At 39.2% G+C, this 24,308-nt stretch overlaps 1 protein-coding gene across 1 annotated transcript; it reads right to left on the bottom strand.

Annotated features, from left to right (window-relative positions):
• Window positions 1–9,395: 9,395 nt before the first annotated feature.
• Window positions 9,396–22,898, bottom strand: stk33 (serine/threonine kinase 33). The gene is made up of 14 exons (XM_085454548.1): window positions 22,819–22,898; window positions 17,993–18,109; window positions 17,380–17,493; window positions 17,149–17,253; window positions 16,833–16,971; window positions 14,305–14,387; window positions 13,616–13,703; window positions 11,785–11,860; window positions 11,593–11,705; window positions 11,375–11,460; window positions 11,228–11,300; window positions 10,726–10,871; window positions 9,943–10,038; window positions 9,396–9,585 (listed from the first exon to the last, which is right to left on the bottom strand). Exons 1-14 carry the CDS (start codon window positions 22,840–22,842, stop codon window positions 9,508–9,510), a joined length of 1,338 nt encoding a protein of 445 aa, XP_085310674.1. The 5' UTR covers window positions 22,843–22,898; the 3' UTR covers window positions 9,396–9,507.
• Window positions 22,899–24,308: the final 1,410 nt, after the last annotated feature.

The following is a 24,308-nucleotide window of genomic DNA, read 5'->3' as shown; positions in this document are numbered from 1 at the left end:
CATTAACATTTGAAAGTGTCGGCTGCCAGACACAAGAAAGCCCCTCCATCTGATTTGTGCTGACCCCCTATGATGGCTGCCTGAATGGACTTTTTTATCTGTACCACTTCACTAAGGAGGAGGGAGGGGTGAAGAGGATAAACTGGGGGACTATAGTAAGTCACCTCATCGTGGTTAATCAACAAAAGCCAGTGAATGAAAGACAACAAAGTGAAGGGCAAAGGGGTGTCTAATGGAGGGCAGCTAAGGTCCAGGTCTTCAGCATTACACACCTTTTATCTAATAGATACTACATTCATTTAATGCAGTCGAGCTCATGTTTTGTCCCTCTAATAGTGGGTTACACACTGAACTGCGGTGGAACGCAGACCGTTGTTCAGTGTGGAAATTATGAAGAAAAAAGTTTCTAAAAGAGAGGAGGATGAATTTTAGTGTGTACACCTCTCAGATTTGTGAAATTACTGAACCTTGTAGCCAAATCCAGTCGACATAATGGAAAATGAGGCCTCTGTGAAGACTGTTTGTGCACAGCCTTGAGTATTTCCATCGGTCAGCAATTACAGCTTGTGATTCAAAGCGCTTACACATCCTTAAGATGAGCTTTTTGATGGAAGAAAAGCTGCCATCCTCTAATGAAGGTGACAGAGGCCGCCTTATTCTCCAGAGAATTTATTAGAAGGGGAAAAAAAGTGGGGCGTCGCATCATGTGAGTCACATGTAATGCGTTTTATTGTTGCAAGAGAGGAAGGGAGAGCTTGAAAATACATTAGTATCTCTTTGAGTTGCATAAACCTTTGTGTGTTTGTTTTTGGTTGTGTACTGTATGCACGTGAGAGAGGGAGAAAGCGAGGGAGTATGATTCTGCAGACATGTACGCTATGTTTTTATGGGTTATGGGTGCAGTAAATCATATGATTTGCTCTAAATCAACATCATTTTTATTATAATGTACTTTTTTTTACTACAATGACGAAAGAGGTTTGAAATATCACCTACACGTTATCACATTTCAGCAAAGAACATCTGAAGATTTGGAAATATCGAGTCAATGTCACGTACTTGCATTTAACTTTTCTTATACTGCCGCATACCTCAGGCTTTATGCTACTTTTTGCTTCATTTCATCCATTACTGACTGTTAACCTAACAGGCTAATGCATCATATTGACTACACTCTGTCTCTCTGCTTGTCACACTGGGTATTTGCATATTGAATTGCATCACATGACACAGATGGATGCACTAAATTGGCACAGTCAGCAAGAACAGAGGAGAAATTTCTTCATGAATTACATTTCAAAATGAGCAAAACACCACTAGATCTGCAGCTTTGTCAGGACTTTCTGAGTTTGGGTCAGATAGCAGAGCTCTGTGTGCCACATGGTCAGATCATGTAGGAAGTTAACATACAGGTGGTAGTGCTGAGTATTTCATTCTTGGGGAAAATTGTGTAACGTATACAGTTTGCAAAAGCAGAAAAAGAGATATTCTCCCATTGACCTCAAGTGGTATTAAACCAAGAAAACACCAATGAAGTCCACGATTCACTTTAACCATCTTAAATTCAAACTTGATTAAAAATTCAAATTAAATGTAAAGAGAGAAAGTGCAACAGAAGCAGGCTGAAAAGGCCATCTGTTAACTCCATGGCAGAGTGGAAAGGTTGTTTTCTGCTCTGTAGCTTCCTTAGAAAAATGAATTTCATCTGACCAGAAGTTTTGCTAGCTAGAGGGCTTTGCTCTTGAGCTGAATTTGTACAGTAAAGGGAGTGGGTCGACTTGAACTGGCCTCCTCGCCGGTTCAAATACCACTTTGTACAACAAGAGGTAACGCTGAGATGGCTGACCCTAAGTTTGAAACACTCTGCTCAGCTGCAGGAGTGTCTTTGCAAACACCATGAAGAAATCACACTAGCTGCGGCAGAAGGAGCGAAAGCCTATTCATGCAATCATATGTAAACATCATCACATGCTATGAAATGTACAGCGGGAAACTTTTATGCCCCCGCCACCTGTGTTGCCTTTTTCCTTTAAATCTTGATTGGAGGTGCTGAAGATGACTAACAATCAGCTTCTGCAGAACATCCGCTGGATTTTTGTGCTCGCTGCAGCTTTAGTCGATAGATTGCATCTTGTATATTCCTTTGCTTGTTACATCCAGTATGACTTCCCGAGGCTGACTGATCTAGCCACATTCAACCTGAATGTTTGAGTACCTCTGTGGGTCGGGTGTCAAACCACATTAAATGGCCTTAAGTTATTCTATGTGAAATTAAACTGTGGACGGCATTGTTGCCTCACAGCAAGAAGGTCGTGGGAATCCACCACTGAATCTATTGAATCCACCAGCTGACTGGGGGTGAGCTCTCTCTGAATACTCTGGCTTTACTCCCCTGGTCCAAATACATGCATGGGGTTAAGTTAACTGGCAATTCTAAATTAGCTGTAGGTGTGAATGTGAGTATGAATGGTTGTCTATCTCTCTGGGTCAGTCCTGTGATAGAGACTTGTCTAGGCTGTACCCTGGCCCAATTTTTATGGGCCATTAATTATATATATCTGCTCTATCTGTCTGTCATTCCCAGATTTGATGCATACATCGTGAATATTTGAAGCTGTTCCTGTGGCCTGGGCCAGGTGTTTAGTGTGTGCAGAAATAAAAAATAAAAAAAAAACAGCAAACCAAATATACTGAGAATCTAGTTTTAAAAAACTAATTACGTGTGGGGTTATTTTACTTATTTTTATTACTGTTTGACCACCGACATCAGATGGAGCCGCCATGTGCCACTCTCATGAAACACCTTGCAGTCCTTCCAATATTTAAGGGCACGCCAAAGGACAGGCAAATACCATCATCTCACTGGATTTAGCAGCCTTATTGTACTCCCTCTGCACAAACTCCTTCTATGATATTTCAAAATTGGTAACTTCCATACTCTCCAGCAATTCATGACAATATAATTCTTCTTCCCTTACACTACACAAAGAGCCCCTGATATATTGATTAGGACTAATATGATCGGTCCCGTTTTATCATCATAAATGGTGCATGAGATAGTGTGCAGATAGCATAAATCTCACTCCTGACAACAGATGCTAGTTTAAGTCCACACCACACAAGTTAATGCTATAATGAACACAGCCTCTTTGAATGCACATATTGTCTGTATTGCTAAGGACAGGTCCTACTCACTATCATAATTGTGCTATTGATTACACATAACTCATTTTGTCTGATTATGATTACAATTTCACATTGACTTTCCGTGTGCGATGAATTCACTTTCCTGGTGTCACTCTTGTTGACTTGTATGATCTATGATTCATCGATACCATCGACTCTCCCAAAGTTCATCCATCCATATGTGACTGGCACACCAGTATTTTACATAAAAAAAAAAGATTGAGGGGAGGCAATCTGCATGTCAGCAAAATGTCACCATAATTGAGCTCGGCTGATGTTATTGTCCCTTAACGAAGTTCTGGCTGTTTTATAAACAGGGCTGGGACAAGAGGCATCAGTCACAAGGGAGACTGTTAACATCACCAAGGACAAGAGCACCTCATAGGGAGGGCCACTCTCCCTCATATCAATTTAAATACATTGATTTATTTATCTATCTTCAAGGTGTGGCTATCTATCTATGCATTGGCTCACTACAGCGATGGCAGATGTGTTTACAGTTTACAGAACAAAAGGAGAACATCTACTATTTACAACAGCAAGAAAGACAGCACACCGAGGCTAATTGGAAAGGGCCTGTCACTGATTATAGACACACTAATGCACACCGTTTGCGTGTGTGTTTGTGCGCGCACGTGTGTACACATTGCCCATCTGTGCCCTGCGTGGGTGCATGGCTATTTGGTCCACACACACCTGTGTAGCTCTGGCAATTGCTCCGCTGGTGGACACCGCTGTGACAGTGAGCTGCCCTCAGAGGTCTCTGGATATCCAGTGTAAATCCAGCCCAGTGGAGCTGTGAAAAAAGCTAATAATATGTTATTGCAGTCTAGGTCCCCCCGTCGCCTCTCCATCAGAGCACCACTGTCACCTTACACATGGACCACTGTGTGATAATGGACAATAATGCGGAGTAGCTGAGAGTGAGAAGTCCAATCTGCCTCCTAAGTGGTAAAAGGGCTGAGAGGAAAGCACAGCCCATATGCTGCGTGAGCGCTCCTGACTCTGAGGCCGTGTGTCATCTTATCATGAACCTGTGGCCACCCCTTTCCATAAGGCGATCACGCTACCGATTATTATCTTATTTCATCAATCACAAAGGTTCCATCTTAACGAGAGGGGGGACTGCGTGAGATTTCTCAATGCAAAACTCACTAATTACTTCCTCTTTCCCTGAGAAGTAAGGCTAATTAGCGAATACAACTCCTCAGCTTTGTTTTTGTTATTACCATTTCTTTTTTTTCTAGTGATGCAGATACTTAAACCAGCAACACTTAGGACCATTGCCTAATTGTTTCATCATGATGTGTTTATTCATATTTAATGTAGAAGCATTTTCTCCTGCAAAAACACGGTCATTAGCGAGAGCTCTCCAAAGAAATAAATAAGCAGATTTGTTGTGAGAGGGTTTAAATTTCTCAAAGAGAATCTAAAATGATGCTATCAGTTGTGACTTTAGGCATGTTTGCGGCTAGTGAAGCACCGCTGCCCGTAATCCGGTGAGCTATTGTTGTGATTTCTTAGTTTAGAGCAAAGTTTTACAAAATAACCTTCAGAACATAAATAACAAGTCCGTTTTAAAACCTAAACATATTAAACATGCTTCCTTTGATCAGGCTAGTGTATCTGCTGTTGCTTGCAGTGAACCATTTCCCTTTAGAGGAATGTAAAAAAGCACAGTGGTAGTGCTTTCAGCCAGACTGAGGCCTCTAGTGGCAGCTGAAGGTAACATCCTCGCCAGTAAAACTTCTCTTAAACTTTCAGTATGACTTCATTAGTTAAAGGTTAACGGCAGTTGTTGAATTGGTTAATCTTCTGAACTTTTATAGTCTAGCCTTTTATACCTTGCACCTACAAAATACAACTAATTTCCCCATCACTGTACCTCTTCAATGGGTGCTTTGTGATTAACACACTGCCAGCTGTCACACAAGCATCACAGCCGCATAACTCCTCAGGTTAGAGTACATTTAAGACAGCAAATTACGGTCTGCCTTTCTAATTGTAATTTATTTAATGCTGTGAGGGCGCAGGGGGCATTTTATTTTCCGTCCGATGATTGAATTTCTGCCTCCTTTCCCGAGCTGTATTTTGGTGCGTGACCATGAGCTTTGTGGTTTTTCAAGTCTCATGGGACCAATTCCTATTATTTACTTGACTGTGACCCTGTAACGTGACCCTTGAAGTCTCTCATTCTCCAGGAGCCTTCTTTTAAATTGCTCATCTAATGGCGACCTGCATTTTTACTGAACTGTAATGAATGTTCCAATTACGCTGAAGGTGATGGAGGCGATTTTCGTATGATGGAAGAGGTGATTGGATCTCCCACACTCCATTTCACTATCTCTCTGCTCTTCAGGCATTCCCACAGACCTGTGGTCAACGCTAGCAGTTGGGAGGAAGCTAAGCCTCCACTTGTGGTAATGCACCCTCTCAGTGCACTGCCAAGCCGTGCACCAATGAGGTGACTACAGAATTAAGTGCTTGAAATAAATGAATTCATTCTGGCAGAAATGTGTCAAATGACCTTTCCGCTGCTCATTACACATGGTCCACATTACACCAGAGAAATGCTCCTGTTGTCTGGGGCTCCTTTGTCCCCCCCCCCACCCCACCCCCATCTGCCTTGTCAAAGGGGAATGGTAATTAATTGAAATCATTTCCATGTGTTAGGTTGTGTGAATCCCTCCTCAAGGTGTGTCAATGGGTCGATAGATATTTGGAGTGTATAGTGGAGTCAGGTGATAAGAACTCCAGTCATACTGTGCTAAATGACTGCAAAAGCTCCATAAAACCAATTCAAGGGCAGATGAGTTTGAGGGCAACAAGTAACAGAAAGAGAGGGGAAAAGGCATTGTCCCCAGCGGACTGTATTCTGACAGCAGACGATGGTCACTATCCACAGAAATTGCAGTGTTTTGGATCATTCAAGGCTGGGCACATATTTCATTTTCCACTCTTTTTTTCCTTCTGATTAAAAGGTTGTTTGTGAGAACCCAAGAGTCTCCTTGGAGGTGGCATCCGCCTGCTTGACTGAATGCGGGGCATTTCACCGAGCTCTGTGCACAAGAGAAGGGAGCTTATCCAAATGCAGAGGCTTGCCTGTCTGCCTGCCAAAGAGAGATGTGGCTTTAAGAGGGCCATACATGGCGTTGATTAGTTTTACTGAGCGGTTATGCAGAGACCAATAAATTAAATATGAATAAATTAAAAATGTACTCTAGCAGAAAATTGCTTGGAAAACAACCACCTCCCCATTAAAATATGTATAGTAATGCCTTTTATGTGAAGTAACTTGGGATTAGATATCACTGTAAATTAACACACCATCCAACCGTAGTGAAGAACTTTTCACTTTTAACAAGGACTTATAAAAGAGGTATTTACTCCAGTGTGTTCAGTAATTAATTTGATATTCAAATGAGCTTACAGTATGCATTATAATTGCAAATATCCCAAATAAGAGTAGTTTTAAAAAGGGGGTAGTGTCAACAAAGACTGATGAGGCATGCTTTGAAATTGCCATCTGTTTCAAATGTTTACTTGACGCCGGCACTTCCCCTCCCCTCTTCTTCTGTGGAAATAGAGGCATCATGGCATCCTCCCGCCATCCGGGCCATATGTATCTGTTATTTTACGAGGGGAGGTACGCTGCGGTGTAATACAGCCGCATCTCTGCACACATCGCAAACACTGAAGGGGATCGAGAACATCGGCATGTGTGATGAGCTCCCGCAGATAACGTCTCTGCAACATTTCCATGACATTGTAGCTGTGTTCCCTCATTACCACAATGTCATAGCAGCATTGTGAGGATGTTGGGTTGGGGTGAGGATGGAAGGGTGTGTGTGTGTGTGTGTGTGTGTTGGGGAGTGGGGGGGGGTCAGCAGCAGGTATCGGGCTTAATTAAAGGGAGCTCTATTAAGGTTATTGAAATGAACCCTCCCCTCCTCTCCTGGAGCAACTCCCTCTACACTCCTCAATGGAGAAAGGTGGATGAAGAAGGGGGTGGGGAGGGGTGTTTGAAGAATCCTTGCCTCTTTTGACATTAGCCAGCGTGCACACGTCACACAACTACTCGCCACAAGTGCCTCTTATGCACCCCACCTTTGCAGGAGTGACACTGTTTCCCCCCCAAAAAAATGGGGCTTCAGAGTTTTAATCCCTCCAGCCCATCAACCCACCCACTCTTACTTCCATCTGTCGGGAGCACTGCTGGAGGGAAAAGGGGTGGGGGAGGATTGGAGGGAATGAGGGGGGGCATGGGGCGCATCCCTCGTTCCATCCCGACGAATTTTCTAATTTCCTTTGCTTCCATGCTTTGTCCCAAATTCACGCCCCTAACCTATCCACCATACAGCCTCTCATTCTTTCCCCTCCTCTCCCACCTCTGTGCTCTGTTGTTTTGGCAAAAGGAGTGAAACTGGAGGCTGCTGTTTGCTTGAAACACCATGACAGTGTTTTAACAACATCTGACTTTAGCAACATAGTTATGACTCTTCCATGTGTCCTTCATGAGTTTCACTCTGTTAGAATTTGTCCCAACCGGAGACACATATAAGCACTCCTATATCTTGCTGTACGTCAAATATCCACACCCCACTGCTGTCCTCTTTTTCTCAACTTATCACCACAATCATAAGGCAGAACCCAAAAGGAAGTATGTCTGAACATTTTATTTATTTTTCCTCTATGGACCACGCAGATATAAGCATACAACATATTAATTAGTGCCACATCACATGGGTGTCACAGTTTTAATGGGCAGTGGCTCAAGCAATCAATTCTAATTACAGAGCTTCATGCACAAAACTAGGTAGCTTCAGGGACGACACCCTGTGTCAGATTAACTTCAGGGAATTATTTCAGAATCAATTCAACAACTCACTACCAGCTACCATCTGCTGTTCAAAGCAGTGAGTAAACAAAAATCATGTTTTCAGGAATCACCCAGTCCTTTTGGCAAGCAGCTTTAATCAAAAATAATTCACATCTCATTTGCATATCTATTCACTATGTTAGGGAACATCACCTGAGATTACTGTAGAATGTCTGCCTGGATAAAATTTGACTTAAAAAAAAAAAGAGTCCACTCATTCAAGAAAAAGTGCAAACTACATTTACACATACACACTAAAACACAGAGCCTGTGCATGAAAACGGGGCCCCATTGTTGGCACTCATTCACTTCAAGATGCAAATGGGTGGATTTGAAATTCACCCTCTGTGTGTTATGCTTGGATACTTTAATGTTGTATCTATGCTGGGGATTATTCTCTCTGCAGCGGAAAAACCTGTGCTTGAATGGCAGTGCCCTCAAAGTAGCTCCTACTGCTTTCAATGGCCTCCAAACGAGATTAGACCCGTGGCTGCCCCCAGTCCCAATCCTCTGCATTCAGATGGAGCGTAACCAGCCTGTGTGACAGTTTTTCTGTTTTGACACTGAGAGGGTGCAGTCACTGCATATCGGACGTTTTGGAATTGAGAGGTCAGAACAGAAAGAAAGAAAATCCCTATTGCTCACTCTTTTTTTGTTTGTTGTTTTTTAAATAATATCCAGTAATCTGCACGAGTGTTTTCTCTCCTATTTATAAAGCAAATAACCTAAAGTGACAAATTAAAAAAAAAAAGACAAAAATTTATACCTAAACAGTTTACAACAACTAAAATGAAGACTTAGGGAAGAGAGAGATGTCAAGATAAAACATCAAAATCTTACCTAACCTTGTTGTTGCTGTAAGCTAAAAGTATCAGTGTTACACATCAGACTCATTCAGGCTTCACATTTGGCAGCAACTATAGAAATGCATGAGTCTTTATGTTAGCTGTTTGATGTTCTAAAACAATTGGCTATTTAATACAAATAATTTCTCCAGGAGTTTCTCCCCATGTGGGAGATTATCTCAGACGGAGTCTCTTTCTTTTGGCACACGGCAGTCCTGAAGCTGAAACTGAAGCTGAATCAGCTGCAGTGGTTTTCGGCCTCTTTGTACTATTTTCACAGTTATGTGACACTGTGTTTGCTGCTTAGTGTCCGGCCATCACAAAAAGGCTGCACCATTCCTAGTATTTACATTCACATTACTGTTAAATAAGAGATCTCAATTAAATAACAGAATGAAAAACAAAACAATAAATGTATGTCCAACACAGCCACAAAAGGCCAGGTTTGTTTTTGTTTTTCTCTCTCTTCATGTTTTATAATGGGATATGGCTCATTTTTTAGTTTTATTCTAAATGGTTTTCAGTCTTGGAGCTAGCTGGTGGTTTGCAGGGACCAGTTGTACTTTACTGGGGGTAGAAAGTCTCTGGTCGTCTGCCTTACTTGGGTTTGGGGGATTGTTTCTGTCCTGAACTGAGGTCCTTCTTGTCTGTAGGCCTACGCTGCTTTGCACTCGGCTGTGTGGAGAGTTTAACAAGAGCATGAGACTGCAGGCATAAGACTCATATTAATCTTACATAACATAATTAACTATGACACCCATATAAAAAAAACAGCTGCATGGCTACACCTTTATTAACATCTTCTAACATCTTTAAGAGGTGAATCTGGCACCATCTAGTGGTAGTTAAACATGAAAGCCAATATACAGAAATTTAGCTATAAAAAAACCTTCTTTTTTTTTAATCCAAACGTTAAATCAGTAGACATTTGTAAACTGACATTTTAGATTAGACATGTATGCTGCTGAAAATACACACTAAAGAAAACTTTAAATTAACCAAAAAACATAGGATGTAGGAGATTCAACAGACCTGTGTGGTTGCTGGCTGTGCTGGTGTGTCAGAGCTGTTTATTTGTTTGTCCTGCTGAAGACTGCCACTGCTTTCTTTAGTCTTTATTCCACCGTCCTATGATAACCACAGGGAAAACACGAAACATGGACTTCATGACCACACATAATGGCCTATAAAGAGGTAGTTTAAAGGAAAATTCAGGTTTGTCTTGTTTCATTTTAAACCTTTGAGACACACACACACACACACACACACACACACACACACACACACACACACACACACAAACACACACACACACACAAACACACTGAGACTCAATTTATGTGAATTATTAGCAGTATTAATTGCTAACAGGAATAAAAAGAAATCAAGACACTGACGACATTACAGTAACTTTTAAAACTGTGTATGAGTGCTTCTAAAATGTTTTTATATTTAAAAGAAAACTTTTAAGGAACCAGGGAAATTTTTTTGGGTGGGAATTCAGAGTAAAGCAAGCATGTGACAAACACATCACTCCAGCCATTATGATATAATACAGATGAAATCTAACAACTCTGTAACTCTGTTGTGCTGATCATAAACCTACAGCGATGACTCAAGATAAAACCCAATAATTGCCAAAAGGGGAAAGTGGGGTGTTTAATAGTGAGTGATACAAAACCTACATTAATCACATATAGCACTTAAGTAGATAATAAGAGACCTTAAGAAACACACATTTGGGGTCCTAAAACACATACATAGGCAAGTAATGTGAAAATGTTGAGAGAGCTGTGCTAAAGAGAAACACATTACCAGTTTAGTGGATGTGGAAGATATGTCAGAGCTGCTGTGTCTCATGCAGTTGCTGTTAGTTTCTGCTGAAAATGCCGGGTGGACCGGGACTGAGTCCAGGTTTGCCTCAGAAGTGATGAAGGGTGAAACTTCTGAAGTCTTATTTCCTGTTTTGGAAGTTTTTTTAGCAACATCTACATTAGGTAGATTCACATGCCTTTGGTTTATCACTGTCATCTGTTTCTTTATAGTCTATGCTAAATGAAAACAAATGCCTCACATTTAAATATTACATTACTAAGTCAATATCACTGCCTTGGCCTTATTTGGCAACTTTTCCAGATCCATTTATACTGTGACCTGCATGTCTGCTCAATTATATATCAGGAGAACTCAAATATAGTAATCAGCATATTAAACTACAGCTTATCAAATGATAGCAACAGTACTAATAAAGTGATCAAATCAAAATCAAAATGATCAAGTGATGACTTGGAAGATTTAATTTAATCTTCATTATTACTTTCTTCCTGCTCCAGGTACTGACGCATCATCTCCAGCACATTGGGTGGTACAACAGGCATAGTAGAGTCACCCTGTTTGACAAAGCGCACTATAAGAGCTCTTCATGCGACTTATCTGAAGTTCATGAATGCTGAAAGTGCCTTACTGTAATCCAGGGGTTCTCTAGTAGCTGATTAGCAGACATTCGGTATGCGGGGTCCACCTTCAGTAGGCAAGTCAAAAGATTTTTAGCTGTTGAGACAGACTCAAGACGATCAGTGAGTGTTCGTAATACCAACCTGCCCAGTAAAACTGCACATATGAAGCATTTGCGCTGCTACTTTATATTACCATAAGAATGTGATTAAGATCATGAAGTGTTACCTGCATCACTGACTGAGGCCCAGATGGGTTGAGAAAATTTGACTCCAGTGTTCATTATCTTCTTAAGTAGGTTTTTCCTTGTTTTGGAGACAAATGGAGGTTCTCCACACAGTCTACAGGGACACATACCTCAGACATGTGCACTCATGAATCGTGTACATGTATAAAAATAGTACGTGTGCGCCTACTTACAACATATACATAATGACTCCTATGCTCCACACGTCGCACCACTGGGTATAACCTCGACCGCTCATCATTTCAGGGGCTGGCAACAACACAAATGCACAAATGTATGACTTGGTCTGCATGAGCTACAGAAATTTGTGGTGGAAAACCACTTTGTTAAATGATGTTTTTTAGCACCAGCAGCGCTGCTGAGCCCCATTTCAATAAGTTAACACTATAATAATGTGTGTGTTATGTTTTGTCACCATATTTTCAAGGACACATACACATGCAAGCTGAGTGACACACAAGGTGAAAGTGCAAAACCACAGTTAGAGGTAGTAATGAGCCATAAAAGTTAGAGATGAATACATAAAGGTGGAGGAGGCTCATCTTTTGAATATATTATTATATATTTTTAATATATAATGATTTATATCTTTTGTAATGTATTTTAAATTATATGCTGGATCTACAAAACATCCTTTGTGCAACCATGAAACACTCCAGAGACATATTTATATGCTGAGAAAGTAACAAAATGACAGAAGGAATTTGCAGGCATATAGCCCAGCACATAATTGAACAATTATACCAAACAGGTGCTAATGAATCAAATCATTAACGTGGCTAAACCAAAACCATTAACTGTAACAGAAACAGCTGTGTAGGAAGGATTAAAGTGGCTGATACCCTGACATAATAAAAAGGTAAGGATTCTGAAACAGTGACAGTTCGAGCTAAAAATCTTTAACCGTGAAACAAAATGAGCCTCAGCAGGAAGACAGAAGGTGGTCAGCCTGCAATGCTTGGTCTCTCACAGGCCAACATTTTGTGGCAAACAGGTTTTTCTGGACGTGTAGTCCAAGATCATCTGTAGAACCACACAGAAACGGTTACGGTTCAAAACAAAGAGGCAAGCCAAGGAAATAGAGTGCAGCAAACAATTGATGCATTAAGTTAACATTACAATCTGAGGATTTTCCAGCATTGCCGTCATGGAAGACTTCCAGCCAAATAGCCAATCCTCTGATGTAAAGACAAAGCCAAGTTAACTCACGTATGCAGAAAAACACGAGATGTGGGGTACAGAAATGGAAGAGCAGGTGCTTTGGGACAAGTCATAACCTGAAATATTTGGCTCCAAGAGGAGGCGGTTTAGTCGTCTGAGTGTTAACAAGGACCTGAGAAGTCCTGGCATTAAACATCATCAAGAATAAATTTAATTTGTCCCAGACTGAGTACCTCAAACGTACAACCAAAGTTCTAAAGATAAAAATTCTCCTAATATCTTTGATAATAAAAGGAATGAAGGGACACAATCCCAGAAAACGCTGATCTTAGTATCACAGAGTAAGTCAAGGATTACCAAAGAGAAAGTGGCAGCTGAGGAAGCATAAATTCACTGAAAGACTGGCAATAACTTTATTCCAACTTTTACAAACAGTTAAAGTGAAAATCTGCCTGTAGAAGAATCGGTACTTTTTAAAGGCATAGGGACACCACAGTTTGTATCCCGTTAAGTTAAAAGATAAATATTACTTTTGAAAGCATGACCACTTTACTGGTTTTTTCACAAGGACTAATAGCTTTTACACTACATTGTAGATATAAGTATATAATAGCATATTTAGTCATAACATTTAACAATATACTTTTTATATAAAAACAAAAACAGCATTTTACAGTCCATTTATGAATTTTGCAGTCTGTATTTAAACTTAAAAATGTCATAAAAATACTTTGGCGCCCTCAGTGGTAGAATCAAAAACAGGAGTGATCTCTGCTACTCTGTTCATCCGCACTGTCATCGTGTTGGTCAACTAGCATGCTGCAGAAGATCCAAATATCTTACCCATATAGATAAGGGTCCCACAGGCGTGTGTCATTATGTTTTCGATCCCGACACCACCTGTCTTCACCGATAATCCAAAGTCTGCCACCTAGGTGGAGAACAGCACTTAGGAAAAAGGTGTCACAAATAAACATGATTCAGTCATGCTGACAAAATCCATATTAGATTCTTTGTTAAAGGTGCTTCAGTAAGGAGCTAGGCAAGTAACATCAATACAAGCCGACACTATACAGAATTTTTCTAGGGGAAAAAAAAATCGCAATACTTGCAAAGTTTTAAAAAAAGAAACTACTCTGAAAAACAATTTATGCTCTGCTATGACAAAACTTTCTAACAACATGTACTATAAGTGTGTTAGTGTATGTGCAGCCAAAGACAAAGACAATCCTGGCCTTGTTTTAACTCATACACCAGGTATCTGCTTTGTCTGGCTCGCCATCAATACAAGCAACATGCTGTGCTCAGCATGTCATCTGTTTAAAGACGCAGTTTAGACTCCATTTGTAAAGGTGGACTATAAAGGAAGACCAGAGGGAGACTATCATAATGAGATAGTATTTAAAGCCTTTACTAACTATAGAGGAGACAGTGGGCGAGGAGAAGGCGCCTATTTGAGGCTTTTTCTCAGTGTGGCAGAGAATGGATAAGATGCATTTATGGAAAGCTCTCAGTTTGGTTCAACATTTTACCTTGACATCGATTTTGTCACCATCCTTATCAGGAGAATTTTTCACAAGAATGTTCTCAAGTTTCAAGTCCCTGTGTACAATATCTGTAGGATGTGAAGAAACAGGAAATTTTACACGGACATAAAAGCTTCAAATATTTTTATATATATTTACAGGATTAGGTGCTGCAATAAATATCTCAATCAATTTTTTTTTTTAAATTAGAAGTAGACCAGTGGTTGCTTAATGATGAGACCAGTGATAACTATTTAACTTTTCATGAGTCATAGATAAAACATCAATCCCAACATAATTATTGTAATATTACCTGTGCAAAAGGCAAAAACAAAAATGTGGCTGCATTTTGGAGGTTACCTGCATTTTCTAAGTAGTTAATGCTAGTAAAGCAGGGGGCAAATGTCCCCAAAGGGAGTTATAAATACTAACTTAACTAAGCAGATTCATGGGTTGGGCCAGTGGAACATGACAAAACCTTTATGTTAATATTTTGACTTCTTGTGTTGAATTATAAGCCAAGAATTGAAGAAGCGAACAAGAGAAAAATACATATGTAGCCTTTCATCAAGGTATAACTTTATGGTCAGTCACTAGAATAAATTACATGTTCCATACATGCTAACACAGTTATGTTTTTCCTGCTTACAGCAGACCAGGCTGAAGGGCCTTGTTAACTTAGCACAGAGAGGGAAGGCAGGAGGAAAAATACAATTTGCCCTGGGCAGTCCTATTCAGTGCACTATTTGAAGCAACCAATTATACAATGCAACAGTGCTGATGGTGTGTGAAAGGTAAGTTAGAACAAATGATGTGCCCAAAACAAACACCTGAAAATGTTTTTTTTTCTTTTGTCTATTTAACATTTTTTTGGTATGGTAATTATTTTTCTTTAAAGTGCTTTCTGTCACCTGAACTCTCAATTTCTTTTTTCAGTTACGTAACAATTATACACACACTAAAACAGAAGTACCAGTTGTTAAATACACTACTTAGTTCTGCTTTTTTTCTAGTTACTTAATGAAATACTAGTGCAAAGAAATTAATTTCGAACTATAAACTACACAATATAAGGTTTGGTGCATTTAATTCCATTAAGGAATAAGAACAATAAGGAACAATACAGTTCACAGATCCACACAGCAAGCAACTACCAGTGATGCGGGAACCAGAGACCACTGCTGAGGTGAAGTGGGCAGCTTATTTGTTAAAATTTTCTCAGCTTCAAAGCGAGTGATTGAGGAGACTACCAATAAGACAGAAGCATACCACTGACTGACATATGAGGGGTAATTCATTCGAGGCAGGCAGTGGGCAATTACTTTTTCCAAGGGGCAACATGAGAAACTGGGACAGTTTTGGACAGTCGCACCAATAAGATAAGATAAGATAAGATAAGATAACCTTTATTAGTCCCACACGTGGGAAATTTGTTTTGTCACAGCAGGAAGTGGACAGTGCAAAAGTTATGAGGCAAAAATTAGAATACAATAAGAATAAATACAGTACACAACTGTACAGAATAGAATAAAATAATATACTATATACAGTAGAATAAAATAAAATAAATATACAATAAGATAAAAATAGAATACAAATACAAATACTATATACAACTGAGTAAAAATACAACGATGACAGAAAGGATTATTGCACTTAGTATTATTGCATATGTATGGATGTGTGTGCTTGATCAGTTAAAGTCTTTATTATGGAGTCTGACAGCAGTGGGGAGGAAAGACCTGCGAAATCTCTCCGTTAGATGAACTAAACTCTGCTCAATATTAACTTTATATCTTCAGAAGCTTATTGGCGTGGCCCACCCCAACAGTCCCAGTTTCTCATGTGGCCCATGGGGAGCAATAATTGCCCACCCCTGCACTAGAGTGTTTCCTAGACAATCAGAGCCTGGTATGTCCGCTAGCGACAAGCGAATCACTTCCTGTGTGGACGCCCCTTAATGTGCCGATGGTACATTAAGGGGCGTCAGAAAAAATGTGATCTACAAATTTAAGCCAAGTTATGCAACTTGTCATTTGACAAAGAAAGGTTTCTGGAGAGCTCATTCTCATTACTATCATTAATAAAAATGAAGCCGAAGAACACCACCACAAAAGGACTTTCCATGTGAAAAACTCCTGTTAATTAGTATTGTTCCCTAGTTTGTTCTACATTAGTCATTAGCCACATGAAATGATGCCTCATTACCAAGAACTGTCCTAAATTACCTCTAACCTCAGATTTTACCAAAGGGGAAACAGCATTTCCAAATAAATGGTTTAATTAAAATGTTTATTTCCTGGCAGCTGGGCATTACTGCCATTTTATCAAAATAAGACACCTTGCTACAGTGACTGAAAGCCCTAATGGCAAGGAATATCACATCATTGAGGGCAAAAACAATTTGAATACAATAATGGCATTATAGCACCAGTATAAATTAACTGAAGCACAATTCATTCAAAACACAGGCTGAACTACATTTTTGACAGTATAATTAGCATAGATTAGATCAATCTAGAAAATGACGTTACCTCTTTTATGAAGGTGCACAACAGCATCAGCTAAACTACAGATTATATCCCTCGTCTCGTCCTCTGTGAAGAACTTTTTCCGCTGCAACAGCTCCCTCAGATCACCCCCTTTGCACAGCTCAGTAACCAAATAAATCATCTAGAAACGAGAAGATAAATGCATCTTACTATACAGTCAATTTGTGTGTTCATCAGTAATATTTATGCAGAGCGGCATGCAGCAATAGACACAGTGATATGTTACATGCATTACATTCACCCACTCACTTAATTATGCTAATTTTGAGTTTGTGATTTAAAGGATAGCAACGCTTACCGTGGTCGAGCGGTAGACTGCCTCAAGATGTATTATGTGCGCATGATTCATTTGTTTGAGAAGGTTTATTTCGTTATCCACCATTTCTACTTTCGAACTTCCTGCCTAATGCAACAGAAAGTCAAATCACAGCTGGATTTGTTACCCTCCAAATATAAACTTCCCTTATTAGTGCAACTTTTTAAACACATTAAAAAACAGGCTTCCTCGAGGGATGCCAAACACACTCACCGGTGGTCTGCAAAACGTCTTAATGGCCCATTTTGTCTGTGTCTCTATGTGGGTGGCTTCATAAACAACTCCAAAGGCACCTTGACCCAATTTATTTTCAAATTTATAAATTTCCTATGGGCACAAAAATACTAGAAAACATTAATACATTTGTAATATCCATCTGTTCACCGTCAGTCATATACAGCAGAGGATTTCCCCCGAGCAGGTGTTGAAGACCTCAGGATCATTTCACTGTTGTTTTTCAAAAACATTATGTCCTAACTTAAGACCTGAATTGCAAAGTTGTGAAGCCCTCTGAAGGAAAAAAAACACACCAGTCTCTGGAGCCGCAGAATATAGTATTTTTAATCAAGTTACAAATGATTAAGTTGCTGCTGCAGTTCGCTCAATCTCAGGTCTAATTAACTTGATTGTTATCTGTGTGCACGCAAGACTGAGCACTGGCTGCTTTGGATTTAGAAAAGTGAGCAGTGAAATTAACCAATGAAGGAGGCTATACAGCAGCAAAGTGGAGTTTGGTTTTCTAATGCTGCACATAGTGTGTAAAACAGACGTCATCAAAGACTAGGTTTTACTTTGTCAGTGGGATCGTGTTACAGGATCAACATACCCTGATGTCGCCATCATTTTTCAGCCGCATATCTAGCACATTCCTCTCCGACGTGCATCTACTGGTCCGCACAGACTTCAGGTTCATATCTAGTCCACTAACATCTCCTTTTGTCATCTACAGAAGGAAGGAGAAGGCAGTCATAATCTTTCTTGAATTGGCATGCGTATAAAAAAAATTCATTCTTAACTGACGAGCAGCTGTAATCCTTTGGCTAATCAATTTTTTTAAAATACTAAAATCTGTCAAATTTGTCAAATATTGGTATTACAGCAGGTTTTTCTAAAACAAATAAAAAAAGCAAAGTGATTTTTATATTGTTTTATCTTAAAATCCCAACATCATAACAAGATTATTTTTCATCTTCTAGTCAGTCAAGAAAAGTAATAGCTTTCCTTCATGATCCAGTTTGCCATCATTCCTAATCATTACAGCCCAATCAATCCTTGGCAACCATGTTTCTAAACCCTAAGGCATTACATGTGTCGTGGTAAGAAGGCTTAAAAATAAGGAAATGCTGAGAGACACATAAATATTCTCCAACGCAAGAAATTATCACTGCTAGTTTCAAGCAAGTGTCAACGATTACGTTTATTTTTTAAGCTTCAGCTACTAATGCTGTAGACATTTTTAAAAGTTTCCTAATGACTTTAATTCCAAAAGTCTGGTGTTCAAATAGTGTACAGAATTACTAAAACTTTACTTCTCCCAGTCTAAGTTGTCGCCTTTTTTTCTGGTTTATGGTTTATGACCAAAACTCTTGTCTCTGTCTGAGCCCATATTCACTTTAAGCACAATTTACCCAGCTTGAAAAACAGTCTCTAAAGCCAAATTAAATGTAAAGCAATTATCAAGTGATGACTGGGAGCGATGAAGTGGATCCACCACACGCACAGCAATTAATTATTAACAAGGAAGTGGTGTCTTTAACCTCTTCACTCTGATGCATTATTTTAGCCCTGACAGGGCTCTCATAACAGGCCTGTCTCTCCCATTTTCTCCTGTCTATTTTCCAATCAAAATGATTGTGACAGCCTCTGGAAATTCCAGTCACCTCAATCATAGCTCATTTGTGGAGACAGCAGCATGTGATGAGTGTATCACTGAGGACTTGAGGAGACTGGAGGAGGGTCTCAGCTCCTCAGGTATCTCCCAGACAGAGGTGACTGGTCCTTGGCCCCAGATCTCTGATGCAAAGGAAATAGGATATCAAGTTCATGTTCAGGTTAGGGTGAGAGGTCTGACCTTAAAAGGGTCACAGACACAGGTCTTGAATTGCTTTAAGCCTTGTGTGCCTATCTAGAATATCTATACCTGTGATTCTAACAATTCAATTGAAATGCATGACTTACTTAAATCTGTTTGTTTTTTTAAACTTAAAGTCAAAAACAATTCAACAATACAAACCCAAACTAAGGGCCTTAAAGGAGCAAAGAAAAGAACCGAAGAGAATTAAAGTAAAGACAAGCACTGTACCGCCACCTCTCCCATCAAGATTTTTTTTAAATGTAAAACATAAATGCATCTGACAAAAGCTACAAATTGCCTCCATTGAGGAAATTCACTGAGAGGTTGTGCTCTTTAGTGAAACAGCCACTGACAACACTGAAGAATTGCTAATGGAGTGGCAAAGACATGGTCATTTAGTGGCTTGCAAAGCATGGCCACTTGTGTTTGTTGCATGACCAAATTGCTGGAAATACAATTGGGATTTGAACCACTCTGCAGTGGTGGGGAAGAAGTGTGCCCCTGTGCCACCTGTGTACCTAAAATGTTTTCCATTAAGGCTACGTCTTCCTTCCAGCTACCCCTACATCAGTACTTACAAAATGCGAAATTTTGAAACCTCCCTGAAGGCTAGACTCCTTATTTTCCTTTTCTTGACTTGATTAAGAAAGTGCTGGAGTACCACCAAAATCTATGTATGGATCTTCTTTCCAATCTCTATAGCACTGACCCAAGAAAATACACATAATTATTAACTAGAGCCAGTGAGGAAGGAATTGCAGTGATGGCACAAATAACAAGTCTGTTTTCAACCACAGACACACTGACGGGTGAGCAAACATCAGTACACCCTTTTATATTGAATTTGGTCTCATCTCCAGGTTCAGGAGGTAGTAATTAGAGCCCCAGGTCAAGCCCCTACTTGTCCCACCTCTCCATCATTCTGTCAGACAGCAATTTCAGCTTATTTACATAACTAACTAAATATACAAATGTTTTCCAAATATAAGCATGCTATAACAAGCAAAGAGAAAAGACACATAAGGGTTCATTTAAAACCTTTTCCTACTTTTCTCTACTTAAAACAGCTCTTCTTTCATTTATTCATGATCATGTACATGTAGTTTTTCTAACCCATCAGTGTCAATCATATGAAGCAAGGACTCTGCTGAACATAAAAAGCAAGAATAGCCCCTTGCTGTGGGAAATGATATACATAATGATTTTTGTGATCTTATAGACTAAACAACAGATTTAGTTATCTATTAACTGTAGTCAGCCAATACTAGAAATAGTTGGTATAGATTAGCTGTAGCATACTAAAGGTTGATGAGATTGCATGTAAGTGAAAAATGTTGGTAAGCACACAGAAAAACACTTAGCCCTCTCTGTTTGCCCAGACCAATAACATGTTACACATTTCAATTATTGTTTGAGGCCTTTAGAAGTTCATGTTTCTTTAATTGCATAAACTGTAGGAATAAGTTGGACTCAAGCTCTGCGGGACTGCCTCTAGCTGTAACGAGCAGCTGCTTAAATATCGCCTGAAAATCAAACAAAAACAAAATCTTCCTAACTGCAATTAAAATGTACACTGCCATCCGTTTTGCTCGGGCCCCAATATTACATTTTACTCATGTGAAACTTAATCATTTATTGACAGCTTGGCTTTGATGACAAATGATAAACTTCACAGTCCTAATGAAGCGTGGAATTACATTACCTGATGAGGCAAGAAATTGCATGTTTAGAATGCGAATATCCCATCTACTAAGTTATGGAGTGAATCCTAATATTATGCAGAGATAATCAAAGCTTCTGGTCTAAATGCACTACACCAACAACATTAAGCCATTAAAGCACACACCAGACTAACTAAAGAGCAGTAAAATTACACTGTACCTGGCAGCTGATGGACAACAAGACTGACAAATAAAATGGAGGTGCAACTAAGTTGCTGCTCCCTCACTGCAAACAAGAAATGCATGCAGCTTTCCTATAAACAAATCATTTTAAAGCCGCCCCCCCCCCCCTCAAAAAAAAATCCTGCTGTGTTCAATGGTCATGTTTGATAAGTGTCTATTGGCAAGAAAACACGCTTTGCCAAAAGGAAGCAAAAGATCAAATTCTGCCATTTGCTCAGGGCTCTCCACATGTTGCTAGGAGATAAGGGCCAACAAATTCAAATTTTCTCATTGGTTTAATCCTGGTTAAAGCTAATCTCTGCCCTTGCTGGGTTCAGCCTTGGGAAGCTAGGGTGGCAGACGTGTAGGAAAATGTAGGCCAGTGCAGAAACAAGAACACCTCAAATTTACATCGATGAGAAGCCGGAGAAAAGTCACATTCATATTGGAATACACAAATGGCCCCACCTGTCAAATACTAATGTCATAACAGCTTCTACAGTATTCATCTGTTTTTTAAAAAAAAAAGAAGCAGTGGGCCTCTTTATGGCCAAATAAAGTTTTAGGACACTTAAAACTACTCCCTTTTACACAGACTGTTTCACATAAGTCAATATGACAACAATAGTACACAAGTGTTATTAATCACATCATTTAAAGCTTTTCTTATTAGTAGCATCTATGTTTCATGTCACCTGCTAAAAAAGTGCTAGCATTTAAATTGTTGTTTGACCGATTAGAATTCAGCAGGTCATTTACATGGATAATGCCGAGTAGAAACTGCGAAGTGACTTTATATATCCAGCTAAAAAAAGAAGTCTTTTTTAAAGAGAGATCTGACCAAAAGGGCAGCAGAAATTTCAACAAATATAACATAAAAGTTCTATAAAGATATTTTAAGCAGCCCTTGATACTTACAAAACATGGCATTTCGTTATTTTATATGGAACCCATTCATAAATGCTGTTTACTACTACTAATTACCAATATAAGCAGACATTAGACATTTAAAAAAAACACACAGAAACGTCTGTAATCACTTTTTGGCACACAATACTATTTCATGTCAAAATGGCTGCAGTTAAAAGGGAATGCCGGGTGGTTTAAAATAAGAGGACAATGTTAAGAGCCAAGAAACATAGTCACTATAACCGCATGAAACACGCATTCAACATCGACTACTCTAAAGTATTGAATAACCGGGTCATTAAAATGAATGTTAAATTATTGTCCTGCTCGGTGTGTAACCTCTGTCATTATACTGCCAGTTAATCTAACACAGAGCCTCAATCCTAACACTTGACGCTTGTAACCAAATGTGCTAGTTAGATAATAACGATAGCTAGTTGAAATCTACAATAATTATATAATTATATATATAATTATATTATATAATTATAATAATAATAATAACTGTGATATCCCAGAAACGGCAGGGAGACATTCGGTATCTAGTAATGTAAAAAATCAGCTACTCCTCGCATAAAAACAGCGCAGAAAGCTTTAAAAAAAAGTGACTTTTTTAATAAGGTAACGTCTCCCACGGTTACACGTTGTCATGGCAACGAAACGTGAGGTTGCAAAAACGTTTCCTCTTGAGAAGACAGCGTTAAATAAAGGTGACCCCACTCATACACGCACGGCTGTACAGTGTGTACAGTGTTGCGGCTGTAAAATTCACCAAAAGTTTCTTACCTGTTGGAATGAGACATTTTTCATTCAGCAGGTTGTGCTTCACGCGAAAACTTTTTTTTTTTTTTGGCGAACGACTACGGGAAGCCAAGAGGGACAGAAAGGGAGTTAAAACTCCACTGAGTCAATAGCGAATGCTTCAGGGGCTAGTAGTAGTATTTTTTTTTTTTACCTGATGCTTAAAGAGAACCCTATTAATAATGAACCTGACAGAACAAAAGAACAATTCATACCCGGATATTTAAGCATAAGGAGACATGTTTTTTCTTTGCGGCATCTTGAATTTTTCTTGGTTCTTAGTCTCCATCTAGTGGACACATGGAGAGCTTGTCTGGTGAGTTTGAGTTTTAGATTCATTTTGGAATAATTATTCAGGGATGGGCAATTAATGTTTCCCAGGATGCCTGGAACTGGAACTGGTTATAGAGGGCCGCACCAATAGGCTTATAAAGAAATAAAATTGAGCAGAACTGAGTTCGGTGTATTGGTGTGGCCCCTTGGGAAAATGATCTCACATTATGTTTATCATTTTAGATAAGTAAGAAAACATTTATATTAATTATTGTTTAGAGTAAGATCCTAAAAGACACAAGTGGTGAGTAAAGCAAACTTTAGACAGACTTCTTTTTCTTAAACTCTGAGACTTGTTAACTCAGTCAGATGTTAACACGAGCACAACAACCTGACACTAGTGCAGCCTTGCAACCACAATGTGGTTTCTACACTAATATATAGAGCCAGAGTTCCTGTCACATCAGAAAAAAAAGAAAGATCTACTCCAAACTCAGAGCTACAGTCATGTTTTATTTTTTGACATTTCCTTTGGTGTCTGTTGATTTTCATTTGACTCTTTTAAATGTTATTTGAAGGTTGTTTGTTTGTGTTAATTTCCTTTTACACTGAAATCACAAATGGCTTCGTGAGACTCATAATTTGTAGTTGTGCTGGATCCAGGTTCACCCATTTTATCTTGCATTTAGAAATATAAGAATGTTGATGTAATGCAGCTATTTTCTACCCACAGAAATCATGTATTTGAGAGGATATCGCTACAAGAAGTTAGAAAATAATAGTGTGTATACCCCTAACATCCAGCTGTAATACAAATCAAGATAGGGAATCATAGTTCTATCACATACTGTTCCTGTTTGGAAATAATAATTAAAAATGTAAATTTTACTGAATTTTAACAAACTAATTTAACAACTACATTTAAAATGTCATTTGAAATGTTTGAATAAAGATGGTATTCTGAAATGCTTAGCAGATTAGTTCCACATATCTGGTGATGAGTGCAAAAGGCTTGAAGTATCCAATAAGCAGTTTTGTGTGGTAACATGTAATTAGTAACCACTGACTTCCTTCGTTAGGCAGACTTCTGCCTTTTATCTAAGGCATTATTGATCATTTTGGCCATGGACTTGGAGCCACTGTATTCTCTACAGTCTACACAGTGCTTAAGGACCATCACATGATAAATGAGCTTTGTAAAA

The sequence above is a fragment of the Copadichromis virginalis genome, linkage group LG1, assembly GCF_057382275.1.
Source record: "Copadichromis virginalis isolate Kocher_CV1m ecotype Utaka linkage group LG1, C_Virginalis_male_GT1.1, whole genome shotgun sequence".
Lineage (NCBI taxonomy): Eukaryota > Metazoa > Chordata > Actinopteri > Cichliformes > Cichlidae > Copadichromis > Copadichromis virginalis.
The sequence above is the reverse complement of the archived record's forward strand: the minus strand, read 5'-3'. Positions and strand labels throughout refer to the sequence as shown.

Excerpts from the sequence above, each read along its gene's own strand:
- stk33 (XM_085454548.1), bottom strand. The coding sequence starts at position 22,842 with ATGAAAAATGTCTCATTCCAACAG. Across the intron at positions 11,301-11,374 it reads TAGAGAACCCCTGGATTACA|GGTGACTCTACTATGCCTGT; the intron begins GTAAGGCACTTT and ends TTTGTCAAACAG. Across the intron at positions 9,586-9,942 it reads CACAGCCAGCAACCACACAG|CCGAGTGCAAAGCAGCGTAG; the intron begins GTCTGTTGAATC and ends CTCTCCACACAG.